At 38.8% G+C, this 25,985-nt stretch overlaps 1 protein-coding gene across 1 annotated transcript in view; it reads right to left on the bottom strand.

The window, feature by feature from the left end:
* Positions 1-25,985, bottom strand: part of LOC102024336 — a 109,061-nt gene that overhangs the window by 42,058 nt on the left and 41,018 nt on the right. Inside the window, exon 7 of the mRNA XM_005382184.2 lies at positions 14,330-14,508. Within this exon, the coding sequence (XP_005382241.2) occupies positions 14,330-14,508 (179 nt within the window). The remainder of the gene's footprint in view (positions 1-14,329; positions 14,509-25,985) is intronic.

The following is a 25,985-nucleotide window of genomic DNA, read 5'->3' as shown; positions in this document are numbered from 1 at the left end:
CTACAGTGGCGAGGAAGATTCAGGACTGCTAAAGGGAATCTGGACAGCAGGGGATACTTAGATTAGCAGATGTATAACTATAGCATTGCTGAGATCCATCTTTCCTTATTTTTTAATGCCACCACCCAAATTCAGTCTCTTACCTCTTGGCTGAATTAGTTAAATCCTCCCTGACTCATCTTATAACCCAAGCACCTAGCCCCTTACCCAAATCCTAAAGAATAGCTTTATTTATGTTTCCATTAAAAAGGCAGATCGAAAACTATGGTATGTGTCTAAATAAAAATATTCATTACAGTAAAAGATATGCAGCTATTAATCTCCCTCAGAATATTTCTCCTCACTTCAAACATGTGTAGCTTACCACTCCTGCCACATTCTGAAGCAGTTATGGACGTTTTCTTTTCTGTCTTCATGAGATGTAATAAAAAAAAATCCACTGAACGTTGCTGTTGAGGGCTATCCAACAGAAAGACAGACTCATGAAAGCATAACACTGTATCCCTACCCATCTTATTCTCCAGATCTGGCATCCCGTGACTTCTGGCTGTTCCTCAAAATAAAAATAACTGCAAAAGGTAACTGTTTGAATGAATTCACAGCATGGAAGCAACCATGCCAGTGCAACCAAATGACACTCATGAAAGAGCACTTCCAGAATTGCTTCGGAAAGTCACAACAATGATGGGATAAGTGTATTCAAAGACAAGGGGAATATTTTAAGGGAGATTAATGGTAATATGACTTTTACTGTAACAAATTTTAAGAAGTTATATGATCACTGTATTTTTCAGTCATATCTCATATACTTCTGGGGTTCAAAAGCACTCCATGGTTATTCATAGGCACTCAAATTGGATGTGCCTCTTTAGTTTAAGTTCAAGGTTCTTGTCTGAACTCAAAGTATCTGGCTTTGGTCCACACCTTCATTAGTCTTTTTCCTACATGGCACAATTCAAACAAAAATTGTCCCACTTATGGCTGTCTGGGTCTCAACACAATCCTGTCTAGCCTTTCCTCAGGTTGTTGCTCCCCACTGGAATTCTGTTTCCCATGTCACCTGTGTAAGTTCTACCCATACTAAAAGTTTAAGATCAGTCACCACCTGTTATGAGAGTAAGAGTTTGCCTTATGCATCTTGGATTTGGTTTGTAAACCAATGTTTACTAGCCATGTTCTTTGCACATAAAATATGATCAGTTTCAGCATTTAAAGTCAGTGAGCAAGATTCAACGTGATATGTCAAAAAAGTTCCAAGATCATAAATTGTTAAATTGAGAATGGGATTAAAGATGCTATGTTTCAGCAGCAGGTCTAAAGGGTAAGAGAAGAAACCCTAATGATTTGAGTGATGGATTGGGTCTTTTCTCACTTTATTTGCACTATCATGCTGTTATTTTACTTGGATTTACTTCTTTATCTTATGTTGTTACCATCATCTCCTCTCCTAATGAGGAGGAGGGAGGAACAGCACTGCAAGGAAGAGGCCTGCATATTGGGGCCAGCCTGTTCCACAGTGTTGTAATGACTGTCAGCACTGGAATGGGAGCATAACTCTCCTCTTACAATGATCATATTTTTAAAGGTTACTTCTGTATAGTTAATTTTAACTCAAGCTTTCCCTCTCTTAACTATGCCTTTAACCTATGTGAAATTCTGGATTGAAATTTTCATGCTAAGCAACAGTGGTGTCTCAGTTCCCACAGCACCCATTATAAAACAATGCAATCTCATGCCTGCTGATGGTATCAGTTCTGATGAATTCTCTCTTCCCTATAAATTATTCAAAAGCAATTTCAACTTACCAGAAATGAATTTCTCTTTCTATGAAAAGGCAAGTTTTGGACATTTTCACCTTAAAATAACCTAATGATACTCAAGACTAAATAGATGGATACAGAATATTTCTCAAAAATTGTCCTTTGAAGGCTAAAGTGATCTAAACTTGTATCTCTTTGCCAGATTCTAATGCAACTTGATATCTGTTAGATGAAAGAGGTAGGGGGGAGGTAGAATTAATATTAGACTGACCTTGAACTCTTTCAATTTCTGATGAAAAGTTTCAACTTGCAAATGTTCCTTCAGTGCCTTTAGAATACATTTTTCATAGCCTTGGCAGGAACTCCATTTGATTTTTACTTTAATATTGCTTGATCGCTTCTCGGCCTTTTGGCTAAGATCAAGTGCTTAATATTGCTTGAGTAGAATTCTCTGCAGTTCATTCAATATTATAATTCCTTGCAATGTGACAAATACGTCTGACCACCACACAACATCACAGAGACTGCAAATTGATTCAGGACCCATTGGCTAGTTTGCCTTGTCTTTGTGTTTGGCCAAAGCAGAGAGAAGATGGCAGAGCGTGCCATTACGCAATATGTAGGACAAGGGTGACTCAGTTAAAGTGGAAACATTGTCTTAGTTCTGAAGTAAAAGGGCAAATCTGCAAACAAATACCCCTCTTGTAAACAAGGGTGATAAACTTATTCCAAACGGAAAAAATGCAAAGGACATTTGTACCTCATGAATCATTTATCGCCACTGTCCATTCTTGAGGTTATTCTCTGAGAATTTCTTATGAAGAATAAAAACAAAGCTTTAATTGACTGATTCTCCTTTTGCTGATCTAGGTGATACTCTACTTAAATGAAATAAGGCTATTCCAAGAAAAACAAAAGCAGTACCATACTATAGAACCATAAGATAATTTCCACCTTGAAGACATTTCAGTAGAAACTTTGGAAGTAGAGTGCATAGTGGTTCGATAGTCCGAGCAAATGTTGCTACACTTCTGAGACAATTTTTTTTTTTGCAAAAAATCCTGCTGCTATGGCCTACTAGGCGAATCTGTGCAAGAAAGAAGTCAAAAGCTTTGTTTTCAAATTTTTGAGGATGAAAAAATGAGACAGAAGTTAAGCATTAACTATATTGGGCAGTCACATACCAGGCAAGCAAAAATCTTGATATTTTGTTTTATTACTGGAGCTGGGTCGGTGTAAGGGTTAGCAAAGGAAATCCTATTAGAATTTGGATGGGAAGAACGTTAGGAGTCTAACCTTACTTTATCTTTTTGGGTGCAGCTTCCTAAGTAGAATGCAAAGATAGCAGTGTACAGGAGGAGCATATGACTTTTCTTAATTATTCCAAAGGCATTTCCGTGTCATCATTGTTGTCTGCTGCAGGAGTTGAAACTGCATCCTCCCCACCCACAATTTCAGACATAGAGATTCCTCCTCATTGTGTGCCAAGAAGGAGATGAGGTGAGGGCTCCATGCTCTTAAGATTTAAGAAAAACACATAACTGTCCACAAAAGCACACCATGCCTAGGAAAAATAATATTGTGGCCTTGAGGAATGCCTAATGTCCTTTATTCAAAGCCACAGAATGCTTCTTTATATATTATGGGTAACAAGGTGCAAATTATCACAGACCTATTTTTTATAAAGATAAATATTAACCGTCTCTGAATAACTCTACAGCTTTTCAGGTTTTCTTGCATGCATTATTAGTCTTCTGTTTTTCTTTTAGATGTTTTAGCCTCTTCCTATTTTGAAGAATGGAACCTACGCATGGAGCATGAACATGGACACACTGTTTGAAGAGCTGGAGCACTGGGAAAATAATAGTTGCATAGAATCTCAGCTCAGATTTGGTAGACCTCTGTGATGTCTAATCTGTGGTACTCAAATCACCTGCTGAGAAACACTGAAGCAGAGAGCTGGAGACAGGCGAGTTACTTTTAAAGCTCTTTCACACGGTACATTTAACTTTATCCTTGGAGTCCTCAGTTTATACTTGGAGTGCCCTTAGTGACTTTTTCTGATTCTTTGTGTCATTGTCCTCCCTTTTCAGCACTCCCCCCATGTGCTGGTGCCGCGAGGCTGGACTCCATTGCCTGCCCTCTCCTTCCTAGGGAAAGAGATCCATCTGAGCTGCCCCCTTCCTCTCTTAAACTGTTTTCCATCTGCATCATTCTTTACAGCAGGTAGCAACACTTAAGAAGCAACCAGATATACTACCCATGCTTATTAAGAATATAATAGAAATAGTTTCACATTCTTGCCTCAGTTCCTTTGCTTTAACTGTTTCCTTTGACTAATTCATTTTTGCACCTCAGAAAAGCGTCTTTGAAATTCCTTGGAATCCCTCTCAACGTCCTCCCAGCCTCTAGCCGCCCTCAATTTTAAACACTTAACAGCATCTAGCATTATCTTGCTTCCTTTTGTTCTCTTCCTATGGTAAATCGTAAACTCCATGAGAACTATGGGCCTGTTTTTTTTTTTTTTTTTTAACCATTTTTATAGCTCCACCCCTGTTACATAGTACATTCTCGATAAATATTTGGCAAATAGCTGAAGGCATGTGAATTTCCCTCCAGCATAATAAATCTCTTAAAGAAGGACATGGAGCCGTGGTCTTTCTTGCTTTTATCCCAGGGAATTCCAGGCATTGAGCAACCTGGAAAGGAAGTTATTTTAGAAAACAGGCCTTCTTCTAACTTACACCTATAACATACACATGGAAATGGGATTTTGCTATACAGAAAGGAGCAAAATAAGGTGGAAGAAAGTTGGAAAGACCAAGGGGCCTTTCTCATGTAAAAAAAGTGTTTTGGAAGGACACCTTCTTAATACTATTTAAGTAGCTCCAACAGTGTACGATCCCAAGAAACATGATCATCCCATAATAGTCAACACTGTAAGTATCCTAACACCTTCTTAACCCAGAACTAGCTGCTTGTGCCATTGCATGGGTTTTGCAGAGTGACTTGTCCAATGTTGGAGGCTGGTAGCTAGTACCTATGGGGTGGAGATGGATTCAAGTGAATGTCAATCACCTGGCTGAAGTGCTGGACCTTCTGTGGTAAACTGTATAATATTCAGTCTTCATTTTCTTCATTGGAAAATGAGGAGGTTGGTCTTAATTATTTTTCATGTATCTTCTAGCATTAACAAGAATTTTTCATTCAAATTGCTAATGTGGGTTCTGAAAAACTAACTGTGAGTGAGCTACTCCACCTACTGGATGCTTCTTAAATTACAACTAAAGTTCAAAGGAAGTGTGGAAAATTGGAGCTGACCTTAAGATCCATATTACATTGAGCCCCTAACATATATTGACTCGTTCCCATCTTTCTGAATGCTGCAAGCATTCTCCCATTGATTAGCTATTCCTTTGATTTATTTCTATGAACTTAGAATGTGAGGAACACACATCTTCATAGTTCTTACGTGGGCCTTTTTGTAATTCTGAACGTTTTTCAAGGGTACCACCGGGTGGGAGAACAGGTAGGATTGGCAACCAGAGACGTGGAGTAGGAGCAGTGTGGCATGGTGTGGTGGAGCCCCAAGGTGTGACCGAGCGCTAGGCTTGGGTCTGTACTCTGCCAGAAGCACACAAACAGGAACAAAAGCCTTAGGACCGAAGCCTGGTACAGCGGAAAGAAAATTGTTTTAGTCACACACACCTGATAACGCATCTGCGTGCACTTGTGAGTGACAGGACCACAGAGAATTTACTGAGAATACAGTAAAATCGGAAAAGAAATGGAATCTAGTATAGTTCAGTGTTTGAAATTACATGCCAGATCCTGCAAGCATAATTTCAATAAAAACTTTAACAAGCAGATATCACTTCCTATTAAATGTTGGTCTCCCGTTCCTTTTTCTCATCCTACACACTCTACCTGGATAATGTGGTCATATTTTTAATTTCAGCAACCACCTGTATTGCTGAGGCAGATGCTTGGTTGCAGTTGGCTAAGAAATAAAGTAGAAACAGTGTTAGATGACTCTTCCAAAAATTTTGCGTTAAAAGAGAGGTGAAAATTAGCAGCAAGAAATGTGCATTTAAGGGAGTTTTCCTGAAGGGTTCAGGATGGTAGAGAAAAACATGTTCTTAGATTGAGCAAAAGTGAAATAAAAAATGTAGGTTAGACAGGACCAATCACAAAGGTGTGCTGTCCCCCAGCAGGCTTCTGCCTAGTGGACAGTTCCTCCACAGCGACATTTCTTTCTACTGATCACTCTCATCTTCTTAGAACACTTTCCTCTCTGGACCCTGGGAACATCAGGCTCCTTTAGTCTTCTTGCCCCATTACCTATTCCTCCTCAGCCTGTATTGCTAGATCCTCCTTTGCCAAACTTCTGAGAAGATCTGTGTTTTACCCAAGACCTGGTTCTCAGATCTCTTAACACACATGCTCAGAGAAAAAAGCAGTGTTAGGCATCTCTCCCCACAGCTCCAGTTTCATTTCTACCACAATAATAAGCCTAAAACCTTTTGAGTCAGAAGCAAAACTAACAGGACCCTCTGAAACCAACTTTATTATTTCCTTCCATGTCCATGCAAATCTATTCTTTGCGTTTGATATTCTTTTATCTCTGGGATCCATTGTGGGTAAATTCTAAGAATTACCAAGTTTTCTGGTAGGTTCTGGTAAGTTCTAAGAATCACCAAGCTCTAAAAATTACCAAATTTTCTGGTAAATCTTTTAACTAGATGTTCTAGCATAAAGTCTTTATTTCAAGATGTGGGCTGTAGAGTTAGAATAACCTTCAGAACACACAGCGTATTCCATTTCTTGACTCTGCCTCCATTTAGTTTTAGAAATTTACAGCCTTTCAAGGTGAATTGTTAGACTCAGGGCAATTTTTAAAGGGAGTATCAATCACTGTCCTTTGATTCAAAATATGTGACTTAAAGGACTGATCCCATTCTGTGTTCTGTGCTCTCATTCTTTGCTCAAACCCAAGTCTCCCCTCACTACTGCGTGCCATTGAACTCCTTCCCAACACAGCAGAATAAACACGTGAAAATCAGAACTTTTGAAATAGAGACCACTATTTTGGGCCTCACACTACTTTTTTCTTTGAGCATCTGTGAAGCTCAGTGTATGAAGTGCCTCTCAGTCCTGCACACACACCCACACTTGGCCTCTTGCACGCATAGCTTCATAGAACTTCACAAACACTGGCTTGTTCTGCTACAGTGTGCAGAGAACGCTTCCTTCTAGGTCTAACCTTGTTGGATATTCAGTGTTTTCTTTCATAAAGTCCAATCTGCTGCTGCACCCATGGACTAGAGGTGTCCAACTATTAGGATTGATGGCAAAAGGATCCAACAGTTATTCCTCTCCTTTCGTATCTTCAACTTCTTTTCTCGCTCTGCTTGATTCTAGCCCCCTCAGCATTCACACGTAAGCTGGTAGCTTTTGTCTTTAAACTTGTGGCAGAAAAGCTCCATCCTCATATCAGCTTCCTGCTCAGCTGTCATTGGAGTTCTCCTTTTGGTAAAGGCAAGCTAGCTAATAATTATCAACTCCACTGCTAAGAAAAATAAAAAAAGCTGAAGCATGTAAATATCTTTGAATATATCACAGGGCTAGCTAGCAATGAAGACTACTGAGGCTAAAACTTAGTAGAATAGGAATCCAACATCAGGGTCACTGACATTAAAGGAGCTGAGAAATGAACGCGCATTTGGCTGATTCATGGAGTTCAGATCTCCCTTAGGAGGAGTTCCTGGTAATTCAGGCTCTGAGTTAGAACCTTGAAAAATGACCCTGGAACTGAGGGTGAAGGGGCAAGGACCAACCGTCACAGGGACTGAAGGTTGACTTGCAATTACTTTAGCACTGATAAGATTGAAATGCCTTGGAATCACTGTTCAAAAGAAAATTGCAAAAATGGCAGCTGGTAGATCAGACTGGCTAAGCTCCCGATAAAGGAATCATTACATATGGACTCTGATATGACCATGTGAATAAGTTAGAAGAAATAAAAGACAAGCTTGAAAATTTCTGGATAAACAAAGACTACAAGAGAATCACATCAAAAGGAAACTAGAAGTGAAGATACAAGTGCTGAAATTAATAACTGTGGAGTTCATTTGTTATTAAAATATATAGTTGTAAATATGTCAGAAGAATATATGCAGAATAAAGCACAGAGAGACCAGCAAAAAGCATCTTTTGACTTTCATTATTTCTACCTATAACTTGGTTGAAGATCCTATTGTTATAAAGAAAGCCAAAAGAAAATAGGAAGACACTCAAAAAAGGAAAACAACTGCCAAATCTAAAATTCTATAGCCAATGAAATATTCTTAAAGTATTAAGGAGTGAGAAAGACAGCAGGGATAAATGAAAGATTCATCACCAGCCAGCAGATCACTCACTAAATAGTGTCCCACTAGAAGAAGAAAAATGATCCTAGGTTCAGTGTTTGAAGATGCAGGAAAAGCATATTAATAAAATGGGTAAAGATGTGGGTCGTGATAAAAGAACATTGAGTGTAAGAAAGAATTCTAATAATATCTTGTGGGATTTACAGTCTGTGTGGAATTAAAACACATGACGCTATAAACATCACTTAGGACATCACTAAATTAGATGCTGTGTTGATCATAAAATAAAACCAATATTAATTTATATTAAGTTCCTATAAGTCTAAATCCACGCAGTCATTTTTTAAGCTAACCATTAAAATAAATGCAAAAGAATGAACTACCAATATATATGGAAAAATAGAACTATTCAATTTATTGAAAAAAGAAAAGTGAGAAAAAGAAATATAGATCATATGGGACAAATTGAAAGCAGAAGTAATGATAGCAGATTTAAACTCAATTATATTAGTAATTACATGAATTGTAAGTGGACTAAATACTCCTTAGTTACCCTATTTCTCTAGTCTCATTCACATTTAAGCTTTTCAAAAGACTGGTCTCTAAATGCTGTTTTCTCTTTTCAGGCCATATTAATGAGTTTGCTCATTCTAAACTCATTTGCATAGCCTAAACTGCTTTTGCCAAAATTGTCTATGACTTCTATGGTGTAAAGGCTAATGGATGTTTTAAAGTCATCATGGCATGGCCTCTTGCCATTACTGGAAAACACTAACCATCTTCGCTACTGAAACTTTTCATTGTTGTCTTGGTTCTATGAAGCATGTTTTCCTGGATTTTGTTTCTACCTCTTTGACCATCTCTCTTGACCACCTTTCTTATCTCTTCTTTCTCTGACCACCCTCATGGTTTAAATTAAGGGCTCTCTTTTTATCCTCATTTAGGTTATCTCTATTAGCAATGTCATCAAGTTTTGTAGCTTTAGTAACTGTGCTCATTATATGCCATAGTATAACATATTTATATGCAAATACATATTTCTCAGTCTTTTCTCTGAACTCCAGCCTTGAATGTCTAGATACCTGCATAAGAATTCCATTTACATTTTTCAACCACAATACTGTATTGGTTCAAATTGAGCTACTAATATTTCCTCAGTCTATAGTCTTCTCACTTACACCTACTGCGGTAACTGATACTTTGTCCATTTAGACACTGTGTCAAGAAACTTCTGGATCACCCTATCTACCCTTTCTCTATGCTGTAGATGGTTTGTGTTCCTGCACTATTCTACTCATGTACTCAAATCTAATCCTCAGCACGAATCTTTTGAGACATAGGGTCTTTGGAGATTAGGTCATGAGGGTGAAAGCCTCATGAATGGGACTGAGATAATTATAAAAGAGGTTTCCAAGAGTCTCTGTCTCTTTAACCATGTGAAATCATAGTGAAATGATGGCCATCTCTGAACAAAGAACATTCTTCAGATACTGAATCAGCTGATGCTTTCACCTTGCTCTTCCGAGACAAACCACAAAGTTTATAGTATTCATTATAGTAACCCCCAAAGTCAGCTTTCAAACAAGTGAAAAAATACTTGGGAAAAACAAGTAGAAAGAGGAAGGATTTATTTTGGTTCAGAGGTTTCAGTCCATGGTCAGCTGATTCCATTACCCCTAGGCGTGTGGTGAGGCAGAACTATCATGGCGGACCCCTGTGGCAGAGAAAGGCTGCTGACATTATGGCAGGCAGGAAGCAGAAGGAAGGAGAGAGCCAGAGAGAGAGAGAGAGAGAGAGAGAGAGAGAGAGAGAGAGAGAGCGAGCGCACAAGAGAACCAGGGACAAGATATGCCCCTCGGAGGCTTCCCACTAGTCACCTTCTTCCTGAATAAAGCCCCACCTTGCAGCAGCTGTGAACTCATTAGTGCGTCATGCTTTGATGTGGTCAATGCTCTCGTAACCTGGTCACTTCTGTGGGCCCCACCCCTGCACACTGCTGACTTGGGGGTGAAGCCCTCAGTGAGGGGGTCTTGGGGAGTATGATATGTACACCCTAAAAAGTACCCTACCACGTTCAACCTACTGCAAATTCTATTTGTCCTGGCTTTTAAATAGGTCTGGAGATCTACTTAGTTTACTACTGTGGCTCTGGAAATGACTGTTATCAGCTCTCACTGAGACTACGGCACTAGCTTTTCAAATGGTGTTTTCACTCCATTCTTGTCACCTTCCAGGTCATTCTTAGCAAGAGATTTAGAAAGCGCTTTTGAAGATTTCCTGACCTAAAACATGCGGTGGCTTTCACTGAGGTTTGAGAAACATCCCAACGTCCCTATTATTGCCTCAGCGCCCTGCATAGGCGTTCTCCTGCCCACTTTCTTTTTTTGTTGTTTTTTTGGTTTTTCTCCGGTACCGGGAACCGAACTCATGACCTTGTGCTTGCCTGGCAGGCGCTTTGTTGCTGAGCTAAATCCCCAGCCCCATCCTACCCACTTTCTAAGCTTAACCTCCCTCCTCTTCTGTCCTTTGCCTTGCCTCTGGTTCCAGGCACATGGGCTTTTGATGAGCTCCTCAAACACAGCATGGCTTTTGCCAGCTTGTTCCTTCTGCCTGAAGAATGCTCATCCAAACTTTCTATCTGGTTAACTTCTATTCAATTCAAGTCTCAGCTGAAGTGTTAAACTCTTGGAAAGGAATTCATTACATGCACTCCCCTCCTGATATGCTAGACCTCTCAGTGGACTTTGGTGCCCACCGTCCATCTACTGTCTCTCAGTCCATCTTAGTTCCAAACTCTCCCCTTAACTATATGCTCTGCAGTAATGTAGTAAATTCCTGTTTGGAATTCTCCTTTAGTAGAAGCGTGGTGCTGAGATTTCTCAGTAGAGGGCACTAGAGGAACACTGCAGGGGGAAGGGATGCTCCTGCTCTTTCCAGCTGCAGCAAGGTGGGCCTGCCGTTCTCAGCTCAGGTGTGTGGACATCAGGCAGTGCTTTGTCCTAGTCATGCACCAGAACACACTGTCCCTCTGAGACCTTGCAGCCCCAGAATACCTTGGTGATCACCTTCCTGTGACCCTGTCCCTGTGGACCTCCTGTGCCCCAAGCTTCCTGCCCACCCCGATGTCCTGATTTTCTCTGTGCTGTTCCCTCCCCCGCTAGGTTTGTCTCTTATGGTCCTTCCCATACCACCACTTCCTGCCAGAACCTCCCCCACAAGGACCTGACACCCCAGGCCTCCTGCCCCAGGAGCACTCTCTTCCCATTGGGCACCTGTGCAGCAACTGAGGTTTGCCCTCCCCATCCTCCCAGCCCACTCCGCACTGCTTCCGGTGGGTCCTGCAGACTGACTCCAGCCCCCAACAGTGAGTTCCACTGCTATCCAGTGTATTAAACTATTTTCTCCAATGAGATCTGCATCCTTGCAGAGTCACCCCCCTTCCAAATTTGCCTTACCTTGCATATGCTGCTCTTCCACGCAGTATTCTTACATAGTTATGCTTTACCATCATTAATAACTCTTTTTCATTAAGCTTTCCATATTTACAACACCACGCGAGTCTCTTAATTGAACCTAGACTGCTGCAATTCTTTTCTATATCCCTGTAATTTCTCGTATAGTACCAATCACAATTGCATATTTATTTGTGAATCTATTTTTTAATATTTGTCTCCCCCATGGAACTATAAGCGCAAACAGGGCAGGCATCTTATCAGTTTTGTTGCCCTCCCAGTGCTTACATAATGCTTGGCTTATAAAAAAGACTCGATAAATACTTATTGCATGAATGAATACTCTATGGCTGGGTTCATTTTCTGCTAATTTATTCTGTTATGTTCTTCTTATGCTCCATTAACTCTTCTTGGTCATTGCTATCTATTCCAAAGATCAGACATAATGTTTTCTGGAGTCCATAGCACTGCAAGGAATCTGATTTTTGTTCTCTATAAACAAAATAAGCTGTAATTGTATATTCTACCATCCCTACATTATAACCTATGATGTTCACAATTTCAGTTGTTCTTGATCCTTTTTTTTTCTAGCTGCATCCACAGCAGAAGATCCATATTTCTTTTGCAAAGAAGACTTAGGAATGTTAAAAAAAAAATTTAACTCCAACTACTAATACCACTGTAGTTATTAATTTTCACACAAATTTCACTTCAGAATTTAAATTCCAACAGGGCCTGGTGGGTAACTCAAATGACTGGGCTGAGCGTATGGAAATCAGGAAAACTGGGGATTATGGTAAATTGTACAGCACATTTCACCTGAATGCATTTAATTAAAAATTTTATAAAAACACCATGCAAGCCAAACAAAACAAGAACAGCAGCACTGGTCTCATGCCTGCCACCTGGCAGACCCAGCCTAAAAAATCTGGCTCCAGGAATTATTCTGAAGTTCAAGGACCAAGAATTTTAAAATGAGGAGTGCTCAAATTCAAGTTTTCTTACCCATTTATTTTGCTGAAGAAGGGTATTAAATAAATTGCGGCATTTACTATTATCACCATCTTACAAAAGAAAACAAAAATTATTAGCAAAAACTAGAGAGGACACAATCTCAGGATATTGAGCTCAAGAAAGAACAATTGCCAAAATTACATTGTCTTTGTTCTGGTCTTCTGCATAGAGATGGGAATAAACTTTGTTATGCTACTCACCCAGGGTACAAATCAGAAATACCTTGAAAGCTTAAAAAATGGGCATGATTTTCAAAACCCATGATTTTCAAGATCCTGAGCAATGAAAAGTACAGGGGAAGGAGATGATTTGCATATGTACTTGGGGAAACTCCATTGCGTCTGAAACACAACAAACCTGCAAACTTCTGGTCCGTTCCACTCTAATACTCAGAAAGCAGAAATCAAGGACAAACCATTTTTTTTTTATTCTGATTAGAGAAAATCCTATTTTCTTGCACTGGAGGGAGACAAAGTTTTTCAGAGTAGCTCTGTAGCTCACACGGCCCTGGAAGGCAGTGCATCTCATGGTCTGTGTCGTAAATAAGCAATTCATAATCTGGGAACAAAAAGTCTTCATAATAATTCAGTATGCAATATCATTATTTGCTTTGTAATGAAACGCTTTTTTATTGACTTGTTCCAGAAAGGAACCAAGGCTGTGCACGTAGATATATGTCTGTGTGTGAACACATGCATATATGTAGTTTAACATTAAGAAATTAGGGCAATGGAAAATAAAGACAGAAAAAGGATTTTATCACAAATGAGGTAAATAAACCCCTGCTTTGAACCTTTACTAGAAGGAGGTCACAAATGTGAGCCAGGTGAAGCCAGCTGGGTGATAGGCAGGTCCTTTTGTTAGAGAGGAGCGTGTATGCGCTCCCTAACGGAAAGGACTCTATTCAGCTCCTGCCAACTGTTGCTAGGGAGTTTTCCAAAAGAAAATTAGAAATTGAGATTACTGTGAGTTTCGGAAATCTCTATTTTTACCATGCTCACATCCATCTGATTTACAAACTGACACACTGGACAATTAGCCCGCTGTATAGGGCTGAGAAAACACTTGTGCTGAAAAAATGCAAAGTGTGCATTGCAATCATCTGAAGAGCTTTTCCCAACTACACAATCCCAGGCCTTATCCCAGACTGCCGAATTAGAAACATCTGGGAGTGGGACAGAGTCTGCATGTTTTGAGAGTATTCCCTAGCTGATTCCATCCCTCATCTGTAGTTAGAAATCACTGCTGTCAAAAATGAAGAAAAATGAAACAAGTTACTCTAGACCCCTTGCCTGGTATTCCGCCTCAGAAGCCTTGATAACATCCACGCCCTGCCACCGGGGAACAATACCCAGATACCCAGTCCCCTGGAGCTGCACTGTATCTAGGGCCCACCTTGATTTCTCTAGGGTTTTGGTTACTTACTTTGGTTCTTGTTTTCTAGGCTTTTATAAAAATGTTTTCACAGAGGATCTGAACAATAGGAAATATGAGATAGAAAGTTATGCCAATGTTGATTTATGCAGGAGCAGAGAAAATAAATTGCAAATTCTGAGAGGTTTTGAAGATGGAAAATTTCCTGAGAAATCACAGGAGGGAATATTGTTTTCAGACTTCTGCAACATAGTGCTTTTCGAAACAATGCTTGGGACACGGACTAGGTCATGGGAGCACTCTTCCCAAGGTTTCTTGCTCTTTCCCTGACCAGCCCTGCACCTACCTTCTCTCTTGTTACCTTTTTATGTTTATAATAGTGCAGGCAGCCATCATGCTTCAGCACAAACCACCTCTTCCTCCAACCCTTCATGAAGCCCGAGTGAGTCCTCTTGTGCAGATAGCCACGGCAGGCCGGCCATGGAGTATTGGGACAGCGGCTGATGTCAGATCCCACCACTAGAGTCAAGATATCTGGACCTAGAAGCATGAATTTGGGATAGATTCAGTGGGTAAAATTCTTACAGTCACCTGTAAGGATAATGTTCAGGAGGACTGGGGAGGAAAAGTCTTAATTTTTAGAAATGGAATGAAATAGAATCCTAGCATTAGAATAAACCAAATTTCTGATCATTTAAACCCTCATGTCAATGAGGAAAATTAAAACTGGAGAACCAAAGTGACTTCCCTGAGGACTCACAGCCCATCAGATTATAACCTCATGGACAACTCTCCACTTTCGTTGAGTTTAAGCCTGAGTTTCCAGAGTCTGCCTTCTCTTACCGTGTCTCCTTTAGTGCCTGGACCTCAGCGGCACTTCCTTCCCCACAGGAACGGTACATGTTTAGCTTGGGGAAACTCCCTGCACCCGTTAATGTGAGGTTACTGTTTACCCATTTGTTTTGATGCTGCTGGCACAGAGACTTTTAACACACACCTACCTTGTGATGCCTCAAGACGGCTCTGTGAATGTCACTCAGACGGATAGCAACCCTGACATGCTTTGAAGACTGCAAATGGGGTATGACTTCATTTACAATTCCTCTGAGAGGGAGGCCACATCCCTGAAGAGGGACATTTGGCCTTGGCAGCGCTGACTTCATCATGATGTCTGACATTGAGATTACCGATCTGTTTAGAGCTGTCTATGGAAATGGGGGTCAGCGAGGAGACTCCTCTTCTATAAATGACAAGCTCCAACCCAAGGGATCATTCCTGGCTGAGCCACATGGCCCTGAAAATAAAGATTTGTCCCAGAAAGGCTGACACAGTCTCAACTTTAGCAGCACGCAAAGCACCTTGGTAATTAAATAACTCTCTGTGTCAAGATAATTCTTCATTGCCATGTAAATACATTTTAATTTATTGAACTGCCCTTAAGCTCCTGTCAAAAACATATCCAAAAAAATTAGAAGAAATGCTCCAGATTGACCGGCAACCCACAAATGTCTTTGTCTTTGGACTTTAGTCCCCGAAGAACTGAACTCCTGGACTAATATGCATAGTTGACACATCTGCCAATTTATTTATGTACTGCTGCAGTGACTGCCCCTGGAGGTCATTTTCCTCTTGCTTACACAGACTGCATATGGGTTTCTCTGATACTGATCAGGATAAGCTCGTGTTTCTGCCTCGTCATAAACATAACTTGGTGCACCACAAAAATTCTCTCTGGGGCAGGCATACAGATGGCCTTGCTACAGCACGGTGTCATCATATCAGAGGAAAGTTTTTCACATTCAGAGTTAGGACATGAGTTCAATGCACGGGGACTTGCTGAGTTCCAAACAGCTGTCAAGCAGTCGTGTTATACTCTTTATCCTAGGTCTTGTCTGGGACTCAGAGGACTTGGACCTGGTACTCACAGAGAAGCTTGATTTGAGACTTTAGATTTTTGATGTTAGCTTCAAATGAGGTTATTTGTGCAGTCATTGTAATTTTTATGTGGATGTGTTTAAAGAATTAAATAGCCAAGTACACACATTTAAAACCTCATTGTTTTGATTTATATTTATTAACTTACTGGGAACTTAAAATTAGGAAGGTATGTAGTTCAAAGCTTCTCAAACTAAATGTAAATATACATCAGCCAGTGGTTTGTTAAACTGTATATCCTCATTCAGCGGATTTGTCATGAGCCTGAGATTCTATATTTGCAACAAGTACTCAGGCTATGTTCATCTATAACTTGAGTCATGAGTCCCAGGGTGTCTTTTGGTTTTCCAAAGCTCTCCTACTTAACATTGTCTTTGCTACCAACTATCATATTTATTTCTTTCCTCGACAGCAAGGTCACTTCCCTGTCTGGCTTCATTTGAAGCCCCAATATTTCTCAGCAACATTATCAGCTCTCCCTATATTACTTCCTTTTTCTATATATCTTCTCATCCTGGAGAGAGGAAACACATAACTCCTTTCTCTACTGGACGTCTTGCTTGCTTTTGCTGGTAGATAAGATGAGGGAGTGTAGTGGATTCACAACTGGTGGTCAACTTATAACACCCAGCTGAACTGAGTAAGCATGGTGCTAGGTGTGGGAGGCCCACCTGAGGACTGTTGCCAGCAGCATAAGAGGCAGAACTGGAGAAGAATTAAGACTGTTGGGAGCTGAGAAAGGCTGTTGGGAGCTGGTAGAAGCTGTAAGGAGCTGTTGGTTTTGTTGGAGGAACTTGTCATGCTGGCTTTCCTGATGAACTTGACTGTTTTCATCCTCCGAGGAGCTCAGGAGCTTGCTGGCACTGAAAATAGCTATGGTTCACTTTGGAGGTGCTCCGGTCCTCACTTTGAGCATTGCTGCCTGGCTCCAGAGGGGAAGATGGTGCACTGCCTGTCTCCTGGAGGAACTTGCTACATTGGCTTTCCTGATGGAAACTCAGCTGTTTTCACCATCGGAGGAGCTTGGGTCCTCACTGTCACTGAGGATGGCTGTGGTCATTTTCAGGGGAGCTCTGGTTCTTACTTTGTGCTGTTTCCTGGCTCCAATATAGTTCCCTAAGCCTACTAACATATGTCCTTCATTGCCGTGGCATAGACTTCCTAGATTCCACCACTGACCTTTGGGCCTTCCCAGTGCAGATCCATGAAACAGGCCTGCATAAAATATTGTTATGGGCTCTAGGCCTCCAGTTGGATTCGTGGGAGGCATTGTTATGGGCTCTAGGTCTTCAGCTGGACTCATGCAGGACATTTCTGTGGGATTCAGGCCCTTGGCTAGATTCTTTGGTCTTGGTGTGTGGACAGATTTCCTTCACTCTTCTGTATATCATTCTTTGGGTGACTATTATAAATAATCTTGTAAAATATGTGTACTGTATTATATTGTTCCCCTTGCAAAAATAAGCCCTAAATCACAACAGGGGGATATAGGAAGGTAAACCATTGCAATCTGAGGTGGAAGAGCCCAGCAAACTGTTATTTTCATAGGATGAAAGAGTTTGAAAATCAACTTCTTTAGCAAATTCAATTCTTTGGTGATGACATCCTTCGAAACAAAAGCTATCTAGCACACTCTTTTACCTTAGTGCTTTGGCTTAGAGTTTTGGAAGGAAGGCATTGTGGTGAGGTTATTTACAGCTAGAGAAAAGAGAAAAATAATTTCTTTTTCTAATTCACACGTTCTCCTTGGCTTACTGTCTTCTCATTATACCACCAATCTTAAACTGTGTCAGAGTCGCACCTCTGCTGTCAGACAAACTCTTCCACCCGTGCAAGCGTGGACGAGAAAGGTGCAAGACTTGTACTATCCCTCGGGGTTTGCACTGTATCGGCAGCTGAGGACCCGGACTCCAGAGGCATTTTTGTGTTTGATTTTTCGTAAAACCTACACTTGTGAAACAAAGATGCCTAATGGCAGCAAAAGACTTCCGGGGCAATTAAGCTTTACAGTGTTCTTTTACTGTCTTCACTGGTTTTTAAAATTTTCTGCCTGAGGGTGCAAATAACCAACCCTATAAAAGCCAAAACCAGAATGTAAGGGAGACTTAATTAAAACAAAGATTCGCACAGAGACATTGCCATTCACGGAGTGACAATGAGTATTTAAAAAAAAAACTCTTGATTTTCTCATGAGCAAAGTAAAGATTATTTGTGTAGTTATGCACAGTCAATATTAATGAATAGTGATCCCAATCATATAGTTAAACTTTGTCATACTCAGTGACTCCTCTTTCTCATGCCAGCCTGGGAGATAAAGTGACACTTGTGTTGGAGGCTAACAAAGCAGACTTCTAACCCTGGGACTGTGACTGGTCATGTCTTTGAGGTGCGGGGCTGGTTGTGAATGAAGCACCACAGATAGCTGGTGAACATGTAAGGGTACAGGCCACCACCACAAATTTCATACTGAGAAGAGTCTTCCGAGGAGTCTGACATATGCGAGATTTAGGATCCAATATGATGTGAAAAGTGATCTGATGTTCATAAATCTAAATCAGTTTTCTGGTCATGGATGTTCTTCTCAGAGACCCACTGCTTCTCAGTAACCCCATCTTGTTCTGTTCTGTCTTCTTGCACCATCTCTGATCACAAATTTTAGAATGTCCATGGAGTGAATGTTTTGCATGCTGGGTCTGTTCAGGAAGTATTCATTTATTGCCATTGTTGGACTCAGGTGCAGAGAGACGATCTTGGCACGTGAATGTCTGACTGCAAGGCCACTTTCTGTTTTGTTTTACTTTCTTTCTCCTCATATATTCTTGAACACACACAATAAGTGCATGTGAAATCTGTGATACAGGAATGTGACTGTATTGTGTTGAGTATGCCTTTATTTCCTACATGGTATTATGCTAAGATCTCTTTCAATTTCCTCATCATTTTTCCCTTTGTTTCCTTCTTTCCCTCCCCCTTTTTTCCCTCTTTCTTTCTCTCTTTTTGAGCCAGTGTTTTAAAAAGGTCTATCCTTGGCACTGGCCAAGTGCACATCTTACATATTGTTTTGAATAAGGCACTGAGATGCATAATACGTATTACAGATTACTTCTCCATTCTTTTAGTGATGGTCACCCGGGCTGCCTCTAATTTCTTTTTACTGCATAGAATGCTGCAACAAACATCTTTGTATATGCCTCTTCAGTAGGTTTTCAGGCTTATCTGCCCCAACATAGAACTGCTGGACACAGGATGTATAGGTACTTCACCAGGGATTGCCAGATTGCTCTCCAAAATGCCTACATCCCAAGAGGAGTAGCAGAAGATTCACGTTTCCTTATGCTTCTACCCTTGTCAAAGCTGGCTAATATCTAATCTTTTTTTCCTCTTAATGTAGTGTGGTGAAAATATTATCCTGTTGATAATTTGCATTTCTTTGGTTACTCATAAAGTTATTCTTCTACTTTCTTTTATTGACATTTCTTTTACATTTACAGTTGAGATTTTTTGTAAGCTGAAGTCCACTTTTGTATTTGGTCTAATATTTAAAGCATAATGTATAAACCCAGATAGTTTTTGTATAAAAATAAAGGTGCTAAAATATTGCCTTTCTCCTCTTTGTTTTGTGGTGTTACCTTTACCATATATAAACTTTTAATAAATATTTGAGTCTGCTTTTGAATTTTCTAGTCCATCCCATTCTACTGGTGTGTCATCTGTTTCTATAGAAGAATGTCACTTTTTATCTATTATATGGGTTTTTCATACAACTGAATATCTGGTATGAAATTTCTTTTTGATATTGCTTGTCCTACTTACAAAGGATACAGCTATTTATTATTCTGCTTTTTTTTTTTTTTTTGGTACAGGGGATTGAACTCAGGACCTTGCACTTGCCAGGTAGGCACCGTGGTGCTGAGCTATATCCCTGGCCCCTATTCTGTATATTTGAACATAAGTGTGACATGCTACTCAGAATAGTGTATAAAATTTCACTGGACTGCTGTTGAAATTTTAAGTTAATTTTGAGACATTTAAGATCATTGTAGATTTTTCCATCCATAAAGATATTCTGTGTCCAGGTGTTGTTTTTCTTTCATTTATCTTGATAGAGTTGCAAATATTTTTCTACAGAGTACCTGTGTATTCTTTCCTAGATTCTTAACTGCCTTTTGTTGCTGTTTTTAATCCTATACTATCTTTCTTCTCTTTTCCTTTTGTTTATTATTGGTATAAGAAAACACTACTGAGTTTTATAAGGAAATCTTGGTTGGATTGGTCTTTATTTAGATCCAGGTGTTAGTCTATGGAGTTAGTTATAATCATATAATCTGCAAATGATGATGGTTGTGTCTCTTTTCTTCAGACAATACACTATGTCTTCATTGTTCTTGTATGTGTTCTTGGATTTGTAAGGACTTTTGACACAATGATGAAGAAAACTGCTATGATCTGCAATGTTCTTGTCAATCTCAAAAGAAGTGTGTCCAAAGTTTCTCCATTAAATGTTTTTGTTCTTTTATTTGTACTTTTCTCTTTTGATGATTGGGATTGTTGTAGTATCACAGTTTGGCCTTTGTTTCCTAAAGGCTCATTGGTGAAACCCTTGGTTGCCAGACTTTGGTGCTTTTGTTAGATTGTAGAGCATTTAAGAAGTGGAATCTAGTGGAAGAAAGATGGGCTACTGGGGGTGTATCCTTCAAGGGGCTATTGGGACCCTGGTCTCTTCCCTTCATCTCTCTCTCTCTTCCTGGCTAACCTTAGGTGAGCAACCTCCTGTACCATGTGTTCTTACTGTTATGTACTATGCCACCACAGCCCAAAACAACAGGGCCAAGTGACCATGGACTGAAACCTCTGAAACTGTAAGCAAAAATAGACATTGTCTCTTCACAAATTGGTTATCTCAGGTATTTTGTCACAGTGACAGAGAGTTGAATAACACAGGTAGGTAGCCTTCATCAAATGATGAAAGGAAACTGGTATTTCTACTATTTAGAGGACTTGAAAAATTATATACACATATTGAAATTTATTAAATTATATTATTGCTCTATCTATTGAGTCATGTTTTTAGGTTATTAATTTGATGTGTTGAATTAAAACATTTTCTTATGATAAACCATACATAAGAGGATACACTCTACTTCGTTGTAATATGTTATTTATTTTTTCATAAATAGTTTCATTTACATACCCACTATTTTTATTAGAATGTATGTGTATACTCACAAGTGAAATGGACATATTATTTTGATTTTATACTAATCTATTTCTGGAATCAAAGTTATAGTAACCTTATAAAATGGGTGCAGCTTGATTTAAAACCAAATCCTGAACTCTTCTAAAGAACAGTAAAATTGTTTTATATGCAAAAAAGAAAAAGCTAAGAAGTATTCACTGTACTCTAGTAAACCATATAGAATAGGATTATAATTAATTTTACCTACAAAAATGATCTTTTGGGCTTCTGGATGGGGAGTAGGCTGGGAATGGAGATGAGGAAGAGATGAGGTAGTGTGTTTACTCAACAATATCTTTATTATGATTCTACAAACTTAGTATTTATCCTACACTAATTTAGACATTCTCAATGCTTCCAGAAAATGTTATCAAATTTTCAACGTAATTTATATAGTTTTGCAAAGTAATGTTTCATTATTTTTAAGATCTTCATTTTTCCCTTTTGTTTTTTTCATTCACCATTTTATCTACATGTTTTTGTTTTATTATTTATCAATGCTCCCAGAGATCTGCCCATATCTTAAAGCTTTTGAAAGAACCATGATTTAACTTTATTAATACTGTACTTTGTAGTTTTCTTTTAATTCTTTATTTTATTGACTTCTACTTTAACTTTATTTCTGAGTTCTTTGATACCTTGACTTGTTTTTAGGCCTACACTGTTGCTTTTTTTTTTTCTAATTTATTGACTTGAAATTTCACTCAGTTAACTTAAAGTTATATTGCTCTTGATAAATGTATTTACTATAAATTCTTTCTAAATATTTATTTAGTTGTATCATCCAAAATTAATATATATTTTCATTGTCACTTGTTATAAATAGTATAATAATTATGTAGTTGCAATTAGAAATAGAACATAGATTTTTTTTAAAAGTTTTTTTATTAATTTTAATTTAATTGTGTTACAGACAAATAATGTAATTGCCATGATGGTGAGCCTCTGGAATTTGTTGAGGCCTCATTTGTGGCCTGATATTGTCAATTTTTGTGAGTGTTCTTTTGTATTCAGAAGAGAATATGTAAGAGCTGTGAGATATAGCATTTATTCTTTCAAAATCTATTAGCCAGGCTCACATTTGCTTTGATGTTTTTTCAAGTTTTAAGTATTGATTCTTCTTTTAAAAATTTATTTTACTGTTGTAAGAGCATCTGCCCTATCTATCCTGTTAACAAATGTTTGTGTGTGTGATGTACCTCTATTGCCTGTAATGTAATCTGTAATGTAACTGGAACTGCAGCTAGGAACTGCAGCATTGCAGAGCTTATTCACTTGTAAAGTTTAAATTTTAAACCCATTGATCAGCAACTCCCTTTTTATATATTTCTCTGACAACCACCATTTTATTCTTTGTGCCTATGATTTTGACTATTTGGAATAGTTAAAATACGGCAGTATTTGTCCTGTGAGTGGCTTATTTCATTTGTGTCAGGTCCTCAGTTTATCCATGTTGTCACATACTGCAGACTTTCTTTTTAAAGCTGAGTAGTTTTCAACTGAATGTTTACACCCATTTTCTTTAACTCATTTCCTCTTGACTGTTAGGAATACTGCTGCAGTTAACATGGGAATGCAGGGGCTGGGGATTTAGCTCAGCGGCAAAAGCGCTTGCCTGGCAAGGGCAAGGTCGTGAGTTCGGTTCCTGGTACCGGAGAAACCCCCCCCCCCCAAAAAAAAACATGGGAATGCAGATAGTTCTTCAGGATCCTGATTTTAATCTTTTAAAATAAATATCCACAAGTGAGAATACTGGCTCACAGGGCAGTTCTTCTAATTCTTTGAAGATCCTTCATCCTATCTTCCAGTGCAGAGGCACATTTTGCCTTCCTACCAATGGTGTACAGCGGTTGCAGTTTCTCCGCATGACAAAATTTATCTACTTTTTGATAATAGCCATCTTGACAGACGTGAGGCACTATCTTATGGCTTTGATTCACATTTCTATAAAAGTGAGTGGCACTGGACAGCTTTTTCAAATATCTGTTGGCAATTTTTATGTCTTCTTTAGTCCTTAGCCTACATTTACACTGGATCATTGGGACTTTTCATTTGTTTAGTTCTTGCTTTAAACTTGTAGAAGATCCTCATATATTTTGAAAGGCAACTCTTTAGCAGACACTTTGTAGTTTCATGTGGTCGTATTTCCTTAGTTTGTTACATGTGCTTTTTCTATCATATCTTAAAAATATCCCTGCCAAAACAAGGATCATGAAAAATTTCTTCATTGTTTTCTTCCCTAAGATTTGTGGTTTTAGTTCACTTTGGGTTGATTTTCGTGTGTGGTATAAAATAAGGACCCAATTACATTTTATTTTAGGTGAAATCCAGTTTTCCCAATACCATGCATTAAAGATACTCTCCTTTTCTGTGTTTCAGTCTTAGTACCCTGTCAAAGATCATTTGATTAAAATTGCGTGGATTTATGTCTAGGTTGTCTATTCTGTTCCGCTGATCTGTTAATTTGTCTTTATGCCAGTACTATTGTGTTAGATAAGTCAACAAAACTACTGTTTTGAAATGTATTTTGAAATAAGGAAGCATGATGCTACCACTTTTTCTCTTCTTTTTCATTATCAACTTCATTATTTACTGTGTTTTTGGTTTCACATGAATTTTAGAATGCTTTTTCTATTTGTACAAAAAAACATTCTTGAGATTTTTGATAGACCTTACCCTGAACCTGCAGATGGCTTCAGGCAGTATGGATGTTTCAACATCATTAAATTTTTCATGAAAGTAGGATGTATTTCCATTATTTGTGACTTAATCTATTTCATAAATGTTTGTAGCTTTTAATATACAAAACTTGTACTTCCTCAGCTAAGTTTATGCCTAAGTATTTTATTTGATGTGGTGCTATTATTGACTGGATTCTTTTCTTAGTTTCTTTTTCAAATAGTTAATTATTAGTATATAGAAAAGCAACTACCTTTGTATGCTGAGTTTTGCGTCCTCCAACTATACTGATTCAATTATTAGTCCTCACGGTTCATTTTTGGTATCTCAAGGTTGCCTCTATACAAGATCATGTCACTTGCAACAGAAACAATTTAACTTCTTCCTTTCTGATTTGTGTGCATTGACCCACTGGAACTCCAAGTCTGGCAGATGGGTGCCAGTTCTTTGGGCCGCCATGAAGAAATTGGGGGACTGCACACAGATATCAACTCTTTCCCTCCCCAGGGGTAGCTGAGAGCTAGAATGGGTGTCTCCTGGCTCTGTGTTGAGCATGGGGAAGGATTATGCCATTTACCTGACAAACTTCTATCTCTGTTCTCCATTGGAGCCCAAGACTAACAAGACAAGTTCCCTGAGGACCTCCACTCAAAAAGCCGGGGTACTGGGAGTATACACCACTTTTACTTCCCTTTAGAGGAGGTGGTCATTAGTAGTTCTCTTTCAGATGATATGATGCTGTTTTGGGTGTAGAGATTTCTAGTAAGAGAGTGTCCCAAGTCTTGCTCCTGGATTCAATGTGTCTAGCTTATCATTTACTTGGGATGAGGATCCTTTCAATTTATTTTTGGATTTCGCAAAGGAACTGTGTCTGCAAGTTGTTTCTCAATTGGTATATTTGGAGGGGGAAAAAGTGTGGGCCTTCCTGCAGTGTCATCTTGCAGAGAGCATCCTTTGTTGACATTTATTTTCTACTTCTTGTTTTACCATTTTGGGGAGGGACTGATATAGATAACAAGAAACTTGAAATTATTTTCCCATCTTTTTCCCATGATTAACACAAAACAATCTGAGATATATATTTCTTCTTGGTGTGCTGTTTTATCTGAGACTATTTTAGCCAGTGTTCTCTGAAGCCATGAAGGCCAGCGTAAGTCTGTTGTGCACTTACGTTTTAAGAAATAGTTTTGCTGACTATTATATTTGAAGTATGATGCCAATTTCTTTTAACATTTTGAAAATATCACTCTGTCCTATCCTAGTAGCAACTGCTGCTGTTGAAAAGTCTCATGTCAACTGGATTTCAGTTTCTCTAGAATTGGTATGATTTTTCTTCCCATAAACTTAAACTATTTCTCTTTGTTTAGATCTTTTTTTGTTGAGACAGGCTCTCACTATGCAGTTCAGGCTAGGCTTGAACTCACTTTGTAGCCCAGGCTGACCTCAAACTTCCAATGATATGCCTGGCTCAGCCTCCCAAGTTCTGGGATTACAGGAGTGTACTACCATGCCCAGGTGAGCTAGGTAACTTTTAAAATTCACTGCAAATATATCACATTGAAGATTCTACCTCTGTTTGACAATCTATAAGTATTTGAGACTTCTGTTCTTTCAGTGATTCTAGAAACTTTATTTTTTTCTTAAAGCATTTTCCCTCCTATGTCTTTTTGTTTTCTTCCTTCAGGAACTCTTGATCTAAATAGTATCATGTTAGTTCTAATTCTATGCACTGAATTTCTTAGCTGTTCTTAAAGGTTTCCTTTCTTTCTTTTTTTAAGGAAGATTTTCTATGATATTTTCTGTGAGTGTTTATTCTAAATAGTTTGGACCTTTTAAAAGTTGTTCCATTGTGTTTCTTTTGTTGTTCAGCTCACCAGCTGCATTTTTTACTTGAACTGTTATGTTCTTTATACCTAGGATTAACAATTGGCTCATTTTTACATCTGCCATCCTGCTTTTTTCATATCTAATATCGTATAAATGTCCTCCCTAACCACTTTTATGGTATTTATTGATCTTACTTTAGATGCTTGTTCTTTCAAATCTCTTTGCCTATTTTGTTTTATTTGTTATAGATTGTTCAGTATATTCTCTTTTTATTGAAATTGTGTTTCTCAAATGTCTTCATATTTTTTATAGATAACTACTATTGCTCTAGGGTTATTAA

The sequence above is a fragment of the Chinchilla lanigera genome, unplaced genomic scaffold (assembly GCF_000276665.1).
Source record: "Chinchilla lanigera isolate Chin_1 unplaced genomic scaffold, ChiLan1.0 scaffold00017, whole genome shotgun sequence".
Classification (NCBI taxonomy): Eukaryota; Metazoa; Chordata; class Mammalia; order Rodentia; family Chinchillidae; genus Chinchilla; species Chinchilla lanigera.
The sequence above is the reverse complement of the archived record's forward strand: the minus strand, read 5'-3'. Positions and strand labels throughout refer to the sequence as shown.